This window comes from Lygodium microphyllum, chromosome 18 (assembly GCF_053477565.2).
Source record: "Lygodium microphyllum isolate KBCC chromosome 18, Lygodium_microphyllum_v1.1.10, whole genome shotgun sequence".
Classification (NCBI taxonomy): domain Eukaryota; kingdom Viridiplantae; phylum Streptophyta; class Polypodiopsida; order Schizaeales; family Lygodiaceae; genus Lygodium; species Lygodium microphyllum.
In genome coordinates, this window is record NC_141152.1 from 131,540,888 (window position 1) to 131,554,746 (window position 13,859).

Genomic DNA, 13,859 nt, shown 5'->3' on the forward strand with positions numbered 1-13,859 from the left:
TTCTAGCACGCTTCCTCAAAATTGCTACTAAACCCTAATTTCTACACTGGGGTTTATAGGAAACAAATCTCAAATTTCTCAGCCTCTGGTAATCTCAATCCTATAATCTTCGGAGCAAGGCAGTGGAAATGTTGGGAGATGAGTGAGAATGCTAAGAAGACAGAAAATTCAAACTTTTTTCGCAAAGAACTAAAGAAAATCAGCCATCTAGTGTTGCTGCTCTATCTCAACAGCCTCTAGATGCTATCACGTGCTGCTATTGATTGGTCTTCTTCTGCCCCTCCCTCTCTCTTGCGGGTTGAATGCACTAAGAATGCCTCTCTCCAATCTCTAAAGACGTTTTTCACACTTGCGTGGGCATTTTTTCCAAGTGGCAATCCCAAATGCTTTTCCCAGCATTATCCATAATTAAATATTACTTTCAATCCTTAAATACTGAAAATTAATATAATAATTATTTTGGTACCCTGAAAAAAAAAATCTTACTAGCCAACAATTAAATTGGCTAGGCAACTTCCATTTCCAAGTATCTCTGCGTGATCTTTGACCATTAGATTTGCATTAAGTACCATTAAATGCCACTTCTCTAGTGTCAACAACTAACACTTATGGCCAAATGAATGACCTAGGTCAACAACTGGCACCAGATACCACCAAATACCTATGTGGCATAACTCATAGCAACTTTTGTCTTTGACATCCCGTGATTTCCTCGGATCTCGGGCTCGTAAATTTACTATAACCCTAGTTACACCTCACATGTGCAATATTTACTTAACCATGTGGTTAAAATTTAATCCACAAATTAAGTGAGATTTTAAAAATACATGTCCTCATGACAACCCTCCTCCTTAAAATCCTTGTGATCGTCCTGGACTGCACTACCAAATGCATCAAAAGTAAAATAATGGCTTGGAATTTCCACAAGGCATCAAAGTTAACACACTATTGCGCATTGTTGCTCCACCATTCCATATGGCCAACACATGCTGAAAATTACCCGTCGATCATAATATAACATAAGACTCACAAAGAATCTTAAAAACATTACCAGATTATCATGTGACATGTCTATTTCTCATGAGCTCAAACTCATCTGGCAAAACCAAACCATAGCATAGCATAACCAAGAATAAAGCATGACTAAAACATCAATAGCATCATAACGCATGCTGTTGTCCATGGAACCAATATAACCATTGAAAACTGAGCATCATCTGATCATAAACTGATCACTTGCTGATTTGAGAACTGATCACCAAATACTACAAATATGATCCCAAATGGATCACAAGTTCATTGCAAAAATTGACTAACAATCAATGCAAAAACTGATGCAAAATTGATCCCAAAAGTGACCATAAACGGTTCTCAAGCTGATCAAAAATTGAGCTAAAACTGATCAGAATTTTTGTCTCAAAATTGACGCAAAATTCATGCCAAATTAATCATAAGCTAATGCAAAAGTATAGTTCCAATGCACAAGTGAAACTCAAACTAATCTGCATAAATCTCACAATGACTAGTACACTAAGTGATGACCTCGTGGCAAACATACTGTCAGCACAGTACCTTGGATGCATGCCAAAAACATCCACGATCCACTACCTACAAGAGTTGTTCATAACTAGAGGAGTAGATGTGCTACCTCTCTTATGAACATCACACAACACTCCGAACCCTTGCTCTGCTAAACCTGATGGAGCTTGCACTAAAGTCGGCTCTAACTAAAAGGCATCTATATAAAGCTACAACAACTAAGGATGCTCTATCAAGTCATCCTCTTCCATCCATTCGACATCCATTGGTGAATCTCATCCAACTCCTCAACCTCAAGCTGAATTTCAGCAAACATATCCTCTAGCATATCAACATGAAAAGGCTTTAACAAACTGACATGAAAGACAATATGTATCCGCCAATGAGGAGGTAATTTCAGCCAATATGCCACATCGCTGGTCTTCTCCAAGACTTGAAAGGACCCATGGTATCTCATACTCAACTTTGAACACAATCTCTATCTTCCTTTCATCTTTTTCAGCCTTGCCTTTTCAAACCACACCAATACATAATCGCCCTCTGCAAACTGCAAAGCACGTCTGTGGCGATCAACTGCCCTTTTTTGCTTTTCTTGCGATCTTTGAAGTGCATACTTTATCTTTGCATAGGCTACATCCAAGTTTTCTACATAACAATCAACCTCAAAGATCTTATTCTTAGTTTCCAGAATAATTGGTATCTTCCTGCCCCCCTCAACCACCTCAAATGGAGCTTTGCCTGTGAAATTATGCATTGTGTTGTTGTAAACAAACTCAACCAAGGGCAAGTACTGTCCCACTATGTCTTGTCGTATGAAACATAGCATCTCAAAAGATCTAACACTATGGAATTTGCTTCCTCGGACTGCTCAGCATCTATCTATGGATGGAAGAACGATGAGAATTTCAACGTGGTACTGTATTCTCAAACAACCCCTTCCAAAATAAATTCGTCATCGAAGGGTTGCGATCACTAATGATCAACTCTGGCATACCCTCCGTCTGTGGAATTTGCTTTCTCAGACTGACCATCCATCTGCGGATGAAAGGATGATGAGAATTTCAGCATGGTACGCATATTCTCAAACAATCCCTTCCAAAATAAACTTATCATCTAGGGGTCTCCATCACTAATGATCGACTATGGCATATCATGATACTTAAAGATGTGCTGCAAAAACAATCGTGCCAAATGATCAGCCTTTATTTTCTTGCTCACTAGAATAGAATGGGCTTGTTTGTTAAATGTGCAAATGATAGTCCATATCCCATCATTCCTTGTAGGTATCCTATGAAGCTAAAGCCCATTGCAATGCTCTACCAAGGCCTATCTAGAATGAGCAAGGGCTACAACAAACCACGCATCTTTGGCCTATCATGCTTTACCTTCTCACATATAATATATATCCTGATAAATTGTTCTACATCAAGTCTGGAAGCCGGCCAATAAAAGAAATATTCCATTGTCTTTATTGTGGCCTCTATTTTCTATATATGGAGAAACATGACTTTCAATGATAACTCTAAGCCTTGAATGCTTTGTGACACACAATCGTCCATGCATCATCAAAAATCCATCTCTTAGTTAAAAGTGTTTATGCCTTTGTCCATTGCAAAGCGATCTCATAAACATTAGCAAAAGTCCAAATCAACAAAATACTGCTCTTTCATGGCATCCAACTCAGTGTGATAAACCATGGTGAAAGCCAAATTTTCTGGCTTATATGACAGTTCATTAGCCATAACATTCTTTTTACCATCAATATGTACAATCAATATGTACATGATAGTTCATTAGCCATAACATTCTTTTTACCATCAATATGTACAATCTGAAAGTGAAACATAAAGAGAAATTTGCCCATCTCGTATGCTTCTCTGACAACTTTGTCTACATTGTAAAATCAGTCCCCAATAAATAATGTTCCCACGTGGACAGTGCATAAATTACAACCAAGAGCTCTTTCTCATAAACCTGGAAATTCTTTTTTACACCGTGGAGGATTTAGCTCTCATAAGCCATAACTCGGCCATCCTGCGTAAGAACAATCCCAGTATCGTTACCATAGTTGTCAAGTACAAAAGGTACGGTACCATAAAATACGGTACTAAATGGTACCTTATGATTTTATAAGGTACGATACAATATCCATACAAAAAAAAATTAAGATGATTTTTAAATAACAAAAACCATAAATTATTAAATGATAGATCATAAAATACATGTTTAAAGTGGAAATAGCCATTTCACTGCAGAATAAAATGAATACATGGAGTGACCATCACAGTCGCATGGGCTGTGCAAAACATACAATACAACTACAGTTTAGTATATCTGATACAAAAAAAAGAGACCTATGTCATATGAATCTATGATGAGGCATCACTATCATCATCATCATCATCAGAACCATCTAAGTGCTCATGAAGAGAGTCTGAAGATGACTCCTCAACATCCGATGATGAGACACACTCATACTCATCCTCACTGATGAGGTTACCATCATCATCAGATGATGGCTCCCTAGGTGGTGGCTGTGTAGACAAGGGAGGGAGGTCATCATGAGGCACAGGATGTGAGCTACTAGAGCCCCACCTTACCTATGTCTACAAGCCACTTGAACCACCCCTCGATGATGGAGGGCGTCGAATGACCATGCCCCTACTACCACCTACTTGAACTTCTCACCCACGAGCATGCTAACTGCGAGAGTCACGAGTATCTGTTGCTATAAGCTCTCTATAGAGCTCTGCAAAAATCATCTCCTCCTCCTTGTCCACCTCCTTATCTATACTCGAAAGAGTATCGCCCATCAACTTGAATATATCAACATTCACTTACATAATGTAATGATGCACGTAAGATTAATCATTGTAAATGCTAAAGTCTAAATTGTAAAGTATAAACTTCAAAGTTCAAAGTTTAAAAGTTAAAACAACAAATTTTAAAATTTAAATGTTATGGTTAAGTGTTTAAATTTTACCTGCTTCGAACTACCCATGCTCATCATAGCTGTAATCATGCGTAAGCTAGTGCGGCAGTAGACTAGCCGCTCTAACTGTCATGTGCTAAGCCGATTGCGAATCTTTGTGTAAATGAGAGAATAGGCACTCCGGTTTCTCTCACATGCACCCGAAGAGCAATCCTGAGCAAGGACCCTCATGGCTAAGGGCTGAAGGGTCTCCAGTGTGTATCCAAAGTTTTGCCACTAAAATAAAGGCTTCACAAGTGACTCTCTCCTCCAACAAGTGGGAGAAGCAAAAGCCACATGCCCTCTCTGATCTGGGTACCATCCTAGCTCCTCCAGCATTGCATTGTGATCATCCACAAGGATCACACGAGTCAAATAAGCAAGCTGGTCCAAACGGAACTCTCTATCATCCATGACCTCCGGTTACTTATAGACCAAATGTACCAATGCCGCAAAACCATGGATGGGATTATGCATCCACGCCCATCTCCCCTCTACTATCTCTAAAACATCTGCACGTTGTGTCTCTGTGATCACTGTACAAGCATGTGCCTCCCCCAATGCTGCTCTAAAGAAGTGAACGAGAAGGCCTATGGAAAACCCCTCGCAATCACTCGTACGTAACACCCTATAAAAGGGATTCACGACAATGACAACGTCACGGACTTTTTGCCAAAACTGCACGTTAAGTCACAAGTATTACATATCTTTGGTCTCCTCTATCTCATACTTATCCCACTCATTCCATAGAATGGACACCACTGTCCGGCGCACCGCACCTCATAAAGGCGCTCCAGCAATAACCACATGTAAGCAAAGTAACTTGAAGAAGGCTTCTTTAACTCCAATGTGCTATGCTCATGATACATCGCAAGCATCTTTACCTTTATCGTGAAGAATGTGACAATTGATGTAGCTTTGCGGACAACTCTCTTCACCCACTTGAGCTTCCCAATGTGCATGGAGTCCACACAATCGTAAGGAACTTGGACTCGAGCACACGACCCATGCGCCGACATTTCGATGCATTGTCGGTAACAACTTGCATCATATTTGAGGGGCCAACCTACAACCACAATTTACAAATTACAAGTAAGTATACTTATTACTAACAATACTTGGAAATTAGAGTCTAGAGCCCATTGTACAATGGGCTAGTGACAATGAGGGAATGCATATCACTACAACCATAGACATTACATCGATCCATGTGGAATTTAACCAGAGAGCTAGCAAATGAAATGGTTGAAACTAAATGCAAATTTCTCTTTATACTTGCCATATACATGACCTTTTCATGCATGATAGTTTTCCACCTAGTGTAATAATGAAAATTTGACTGATGCCTTGGATTGCATATGAAGCATTGTTGCATGTACAATGGATCCCCCCTTTTGTACATTTGCATATGATACGTACAAGCCACGAAAGGATGTTGTGTGTTTGAAAACATTGTTTTATGGCAACTATACAATCAAAAATAAACTCTATTCATAAAAATGGCACATAAAAGTTATGTGACTAGGCTATTGGCAAGCATGCTATAGGCACAAAGTGCATTTACAAATTAAAACTTAGATCTAATAGTAGCATTGATAGCTACAAGAGACATCTTGTAGCCAAAGGGCATGTCCAATATGAAATTGACTATGATGACACATTTGCATCCACTTCACGTATGACCACCATCAATCAATTGGATGTAAAGACTGCTTTTCTCAATGTTGATCCTGATGAGAAGGTTTATGTGACTCAACCTCTAGGGTTTAAAAAGGTTCAAGAAGCAAAGAGTTACGTTTGCATATCAAGCCGTCTATGGTTTAAAGCAACCACCTAGGACATGGTATAAAAAGATACGTACATACTTGATTGCTCTTGGCTTCAATAATTCACACACTGACAACACATTTTATGTCCACAAAGATGGGGATAGCCTCTTGTTAAGAAACACGAATCTTGAGCAAGGTTAGCTATAGAGGTTGGAAGTGAGTGATGAGAAGCATGATGCCTAATGACTGGACAAGATTCTTACACTCATAAACACAATCTTGAATAGACATGGATAAGGCTGAAGCTACAAAGTACAATAGCATTGCATTCAAATGATTGTCAAGTACACTCTTTCATAGTTACAGGATGGTACCACTTTCCTCCACTATGCCTATGGGATAAAGGCAACTCTTCCGAGATGGAGCTACATGTTCCTTGCCTAGCTATTCCATACAAAGAGGCACATATGGGTGTAATTGCATATTTCTCAACATCTCTTGATTCTCATTCTTTATGTGGATAATGTGCTCTTGACTGGACCTCATGAGACACAGATTTCAGCCTTAAAAGCTGAATTGCAGCATGCTTTTGATGTGAGAGATCTTGGTTGCTTGCACTACTATCTTGGCATATCGTTTACTGCAGTTGAGAGGGGCATTACTTTCGAACAATCTAGGTAAATCGGACGAATTCTTAAGCATTATCAAATGCAAGACTACAAGCTTATCTCTACTACCATTGAGACAAGCCATAGGTTTACACATGAGGATGAAAGAGAACCATTTCATGCTTCTCTTTATCAGCAAGTTATTCATTGTTTATTCTATTTGTGTAATACATGGCCAAATATTTAGTTTGGGGTCTCTCAATTGGCACGCTTTATGCACAGCCCTGGTGCTACACTTTGACAAGCAATTAAACATGTCTTTCCTTATCTCAAAGGCACTCAAACATTCGGCCTTTTTTATCGTAAACGCACTACTCTTTTCTTGCATGCATTCACAAATAGTGATTGGGCTGGTTGTTTTGACACGAGGGGATCCACTAGTGGTAATTATTTCATGCTTGGTGATTCATGTATTTCTTGGCTGAGCAAGAAGCAATCTATGAAAGCTCCCTCTAAAGAGAACTTTAAAGCCTTTCGCAAGGCTCTATGCTTCATACCATTTGGGGATTTCTCTGCCTATTCCCTATATACGTTCACATCATTCACTCGAGTGGGGTTTGTTACACTTATCATCTTCCTCCTAAGTTTGAGTGTGAACGCTCCCTTATCCACTCACACTTTTTACCTTCTAACTAGAGAAGGGTTTTTTCCAACACCCGTCAGTGGGTGTGGTACTTAGTACCTAGGGATTGTACTTTTATATCATTCTCTCATAGTGGATATGGCATTCCAACACTCTCCTCTCTTGTTGTTCACTTGTTCACTATGTGTGTGTGTGTGTCCCGGGCGCTGTTGAACCCTAACCTAATAGTCTACTTTCTACTGTTTCAAGATCATTAATAGGTGTGTTCAAAGTGATTGGTCCATCTTCCTTGCATTTTACTCCTCCCTGTTCTTACAAAGCCAACCTATCCTAAAGATGTAGACTGCACCATGTCATCATTCGCCGTGCCTTTTTTTAAACAAGTCTTCCAGTAGTCTGCCATACCTGCATCGGGTTGTGTTCTTACTGCAGTTGTAGTAACTGCCTGCACTACTCCAATGTTTTTATCCTTTACAAAGGGTTCTTTCACGTTGCTTTGACAAACTCCACTCACTCTTGCACCTGTTCTCATGGACACATGCACATACCCACGATCGTTGAACTTTGAACTGTTAACTGCTGAGCTTTGTGTTGATTTATGGGGAATTGACAGCTTACTACTAAAGGCATCTATCTATTTTGATGAATTTGATCAGGACGAGTTTCAAGAGGATGCCTTGATTCCTACCAATGAGTTACTTTCGGGGATGTCTCTCGGGGTGTGGGTAACAACTGTGGCTCATATACAAGCCTCCATCCACCATGCAGGCTGCCACCCTTTTTGTCAGCTCCAAACCATTCACTATGAGGTGAGAAATTCTCTGCACGATTTCCTTGAACAATTGATGCCTACACACAATTGCCATCAGAGCATGGGTGCAAACCTCATCTCAGTTGGTAAGCTCCCTCCTAAGTATGATGATGTGGTGAATGCCTTGAGGGCTCAAACCTCATCTCAGTTGGTAAGCTTTCAGCATGTGACATCTATGTTGCTCAAGCATAAGTCTATTTTGAAGTTACAAGCAATACTTCCGTAACCCGTCTCGTGCCAAAACTGGCCATACAATAAGGAGAAGTGACATTTCTACAGTAAGAAGGGGCATCACAGCAAGGACTGCAAGAAACTAGCGGCTTCCAAGGAGGAGGCAAAGTGCAAGGGTGGCTCTAACTCTTCATCCTCATCTCGACTCTGACTTCGATTCTAGTTTGGCAACTAAGAATAACATGACTATAGAATCAATTGCAAGTGCATGGTGATAATGGGTCATCCATGCCTCACATATAACAGTCTAATATGGCGGTTCCCTGTGCATGGCTTTCTATTTGCATCATTTATCCAACAATTTTCAAATCCTAGAGCTAGTGTGCCTTTGGGTCCATGGGGGACATGTCCGACAGCAAGCTAGCTTTGCTCCAAGTTGGTTCTAATATGAGGGACCCCTTTGGCAAGATGGCTGAAGGCAGTGAATCCATGGAAATAATGTGCTTCCACAAGGACCAAGGTTGTCCATTACATGGAAAGAGATTTGGCAACTTCTACTTTATTTGATCAAGGCTTGAGTATGATCAACATCAACTTCATTGTTTTCACCAAGGCACATCAAGCACTAGTCTAATAACCCAAAAATGGGCTCCATCAAGCACTAGTCTAATACCCCAAAGATGGGCTCTCCGTGATTCATTTGTTGTTACTGTTGTTACCCATAGGGTCTATGGTTGGATGGCACATTTCTGACCTACCTAGCCTGATTATGGTTGGGACTAGTTGATGGCCAACCTAGCCCCTTTTCATGGCATTACTTGAGCTATGTAAAGCGACCCCCTCTTCTCATTCATTTATCATCTTGTCATGTGGGGAGGGAAAGTGGAGCACTAATATTGGTCACACTAAGAGCAATACACCCTTGGTATTGCACTTGTTCTCATGTTTATGTGACAAATTCCAATGCCCATGTTTTCTTTTCAAAGAAAAGAAAATTCTATCCATAGCACCCCAAGAAATCCCCCTACGATAAAATTGCTGGCATGTAAAAGGACATGCCATGTGGAACACATCCATCTCTAGTTCTGCAGAAAGAAAAGAACCCCTCTCCATATAGGACCTGCTGTATTCTTCTCTCTAACCAAGAATAGTTCTAACCACATGCTTGCAGAGAGACATATAATCAACTCACCTAATGAAAATATTGTCCTTGAAGAGCCCAACAAAAAATGTAAAAATAAATTTCTACACATGAGGCAACATAATGAATAAGCCCACATTGCATTTTATATAAAGATACATGATCACATGAATGCTTAGAGGTAAGAAGCAAAAAAAGTGCACCAGAAAACACAAATTTGATATATGATAGGAACAGCACCTTGCACAGGTTTGGAGGGGCTCTCTGAAGTAACACTTGCACCCTCCACATACTCCAGCTCTTCATCGCTGCTGTCCTCCTCAGTAGGCTGAGGAATCAAAGAAATCTTTGAATATGCTGGGACTGTAAAATTCTGCCCCACAACAACCTGCATGCATACCAACCATTAAGCATGATTCCTATCAAAAAACATGAAGGTGTCTCTTCAACAGCTGACATATAGCTTCACAATCTAGAGATTGATGATGATACAAGCAGACTGCAGAACGACACAAATGTTTCTAATAATGAGCATGGTGAAGCACCTCAATGTTGAAACTCCACAATCTTATACTCGTGCACCTCAATGTTGAAACTCAACAATCTCATACTCTTTACACCCCTAATAGCAATACATATAAATCTTGTCAACAATCACCAACTGGTTCAATTTTTCCACTTTCTGTTCTTTGGTTGATACAAATTTTGGGCATACTGGAGCACTCACATAACTTGTTAACAGCAAGATTTACAACGGACTAGTGTACGACTGCCTTTCACAGCCTTGTGGAAGAATCAGTGCTGATTCAAGAGAGCTTGAGAGCAAGAAGACAAAGAAGGGATGTGGGGGAGGAGGAGGAGCTTCTTGTTGAGGGGTTTGTGAGTAGTGTTAGTTATGGGGTGTGTGCAAGTGAGAGTGGTTAGACCTAGTCTGGACTTCCTAGGGGCAGTACCCCACTTACCACAAAGTCATGAAGTGTGAGGATCCCCCATATCATCTTCAGCCATACTGCACTCTCCTATGTTATGGAGTTAATGTAAAAGTCTGGCCCAGGTACCATGTCAAATGCCTTCTAGCAATACACAAAACAGAAATATTTTCTCCATTCTCTGCCAAACTCTCCACAATGCCAGTGCATACTGTCGAAGTATGATCAACCACACAGTAAAATGCTTTGAAGTCAGCCTGTCTGATTCCCCAGTAACAATGCCTCTCAAACCATCTGCTCAATTGATGTACAAGAATATAACCAAGTATTTTGGCCATCATGTGGCTAGTTATGATCATCTTGTAGCCTTTGGGCTCTAAGAGATCTCCTGGTTTGAGAATTGGCATGATTATCTTAGTGGCTAAATTGGAGGAACCCTTGCATGGGCTCTCTTGAACATGACTGCTAGCAAAGAGCACCAATACACCTGTTGCATATGACAAGTGTTGTTAGTCTCACTATGCTTGTGTGAAAAATAAATAAAAATGTAGGATGGGCATATAGTGTAAGGGCAAGGGAACTGCAGGCAACAAACAGGTTGTTCAATACACCTTGTATTTTCCTCTAAGCCATTCTGGTATGAGTGCACCCTGTACTTTCATTGTGTAAACACATTTCACTGTGTAGGTCTATATGACCTTCGGGTTGCACCTTGTACTTTCATTACTTGTGATTCATTATAGTGAAAGTACCAATTCACACCTCTCTCTGTGTCTCCTCTCACTCTCTCTCTCTCTACTCCACTTCCTATCTAATGAGCTACGCATTTGATCGAACAATGGTATCAAAGCCACTGTGCTGCCGGCCTTGCAGAAATTGCCACGTCAGTTCCACCACCACATGGAATCCCTCACAGCATTGCTGCCTGTGCCTGCCGTCACTCTAGCACCTTCAGCCACAGCATCTTAAGCAGTCGCCACCCAGCAGCCCAACATCCCTCATTTACGGCATGTATAACCTGCCCACCATTTTCTGTTGTGCCTGTGCCTACTTTGCACCCGCCATCCTGTAACCCTTTATAGGCTCCATGCAACCTCTCTATTGCTGCCTTGAAGATATTCAACAACTAGAAGAGGAAGTCTCCATACTTAAGAACTGCCCCGAAATGAGGGGAATATCAAGCAAGACCAAGAATATCATGGCATTGAAGGAAGAAATGACCAAGAATTTGCAAGGTCAGTTTGAAGCCAAGCAACAAAGCACTGTGGAGGTGGTTCAGAAACATATGAGAAAGGAGGTGAAACAAGACAAACAAAAAGGAAGATGGTTTGATAATAAATAGTACCATTGAGGAGGAAAGGTAAGGCAAGCATGATGCCTCGATATACGTATCATTGGCATGGAGAAAGGCTTTGTATGCTGTTGGGACACAAGGAGGACCCACTTCCATTTAACAAGGCATGGAGAGTGGGAAATAGGGTGAGCAAAAAGAGGGCCCTTGTACTTCAATTCAGAAATGAAGAAAACAGGACATCCTTCATGCAAAAAAGGGTCCCTTTTCTCTTCCCTTTCTTCTTTCTCCTCTCTCTTCTTCTTTTCTCCCCTTTCTTCTTTCTCCTCTCTTCTTCCCTCTCCTCTTCCTTCTCTTCTACCAACTTCTTCTCTTTCTTCTTCAATATTCTCTAAGCTCTCTTCTCTGCTTGCACCACAATGTGACCCCCTAAATCTGCAGGATGGGCAGAGGTGGAGGTTATCATGGATGAAAGCAAAAACTAGGGCTCAAATGGAATAAAGGCATGTAGATGCTGCAGCAATGTTTACAAAGGAAGTGCTCCATGCTTGAAAGCTCATCTCTTAAATATTCCAAGGCAAGGGATTGCTGCTTGTAATGTCGACATCCCAAACAATGTGATTGTTGCAATGAGCAGAGATCCAGAGGCCTTCCATTGACCAAAAAATTTTCCATTAAACATCCAAAGGGAAGATGAAAATACTCGTATGAGGCAGCCCCCATCTACTCCAGATTGATCTCCAAACATTGGGTCATTTAGAGTTACACCAACTCAACCAAATCCTATCACATCTCCCTCTCCAAACGCCAATGTAAGTGCAAATGTATTTTAACCCTCTAATTCTCAAAGCATGCTTACCAAACAAAAGGGGAAGAAAGGGACATTGCAACAAAGTTGGCTAAAATTCAAGCATGAAAAGCCTAGAAGGGCTGTTGGCAAAAGCAGGTGACTCCTTCAAGCCCCTATTCTATGAGATACTTCATACAAGGGACTTGAAGGCTGAAGTATTGGACATGGGATTTCGAGCCTTTCAAGGCTGCATGGGTGAAGTATGGATGGTACCATGCTATGTGACAGATGGTCTAATACCAAGCAATGCCCTCTTACTAATATCCGGCTTTCTTCTTGTATTGGTACTACCTTCTTGACAAGCATAGATGGCTCAGCAGATTCACACAGCACAATCTATCTATGAGCACCTAAGAGCTGTGATTGTGGAGGTTGGTGCTGCAAAGGTGGTATCAGGGATAACAGATAATGCAACCAATTGCAAACTAGCAAGGTCTTATGTAGAGAGGGACTTTCCACACATTTGTTGGGTACCATGTGCATCACTCTCTTGTGATCTTCTTATTGAGGACATAGGGAAGCTTAGATGGGAGGCTAATGTGATAAAGGAGGCTGAATTTTCGGTGATTTTGTATATATTGAACTTGGCTTTTTTGCTCTTATAGATAGCAACGCAGGCCATGTATTGCAAACAAAGATGGCTTCACTAAAGTCAATAAGGTCAAAAATAGTTGGGCAACCCAAGTTTAAGACTTGAGTTAGAGACCACGAATGGGGCAGCTTGCATTACAAGCGAAAAGACAAAAACATTTAAAGAGAAAAACAATAAGGCTTTTCATTATGGTTCAGAACGTAAAAGCTTTTAAAAACACATGTTGTGTTTTAAGGAGAGAAAACTATAATAAGGGAAGAGACTAAGCAGTAAGGGCCCTTCTTAATGTGATCTAAAAGAATTTCCAAGCCATATGCCCTTGGAATTTTTAGGGCTGATTGTGACTTACAATTGGCAAAGCCTTGTACAAGATTTGTCTGTCTTCTCATTGTACTACAGAAGCTTGTCAAATGTGAAACCGGCCTTTCTCCTCAGATAGGGTGCTAAATAACTTGATTAAGCACTATTTACAGCAATTAACAAATTCACAAAACTAAAATGCACACTTTATCATATAATCTTGGACATCGACACCCCGTTGCTC

The 13,859-nt window shown here is 40.6% G+C and overlaps 1 protein-coding gene across 4 annotated transcripts in view; it reads right to left on the reverse strand.

The window, feature by feature from the left end:
- LOC148021388 (Trimeric LpxA-like enzyme) overlaps nt 1-13,859 on the reverse strand; it is a 148,676-nt gene that overhangs the window by 56,934 nt on the left and 77,883 nt on the right. For all 4 annotated transcript variants that reach the window (XM_087699247.1, XM_087699248.1, XM_087699246.1 and 1 more), the window contains one exon: nt 9,894-10,041. In XM_087699247.1, the coding sequence (XP_087555373.1) occupies nt 9,894-10,041 (148 nt within the window). The remainder of the gene's footprint in view (nt 1-9,893; nt 10,042-13,859) is intronic.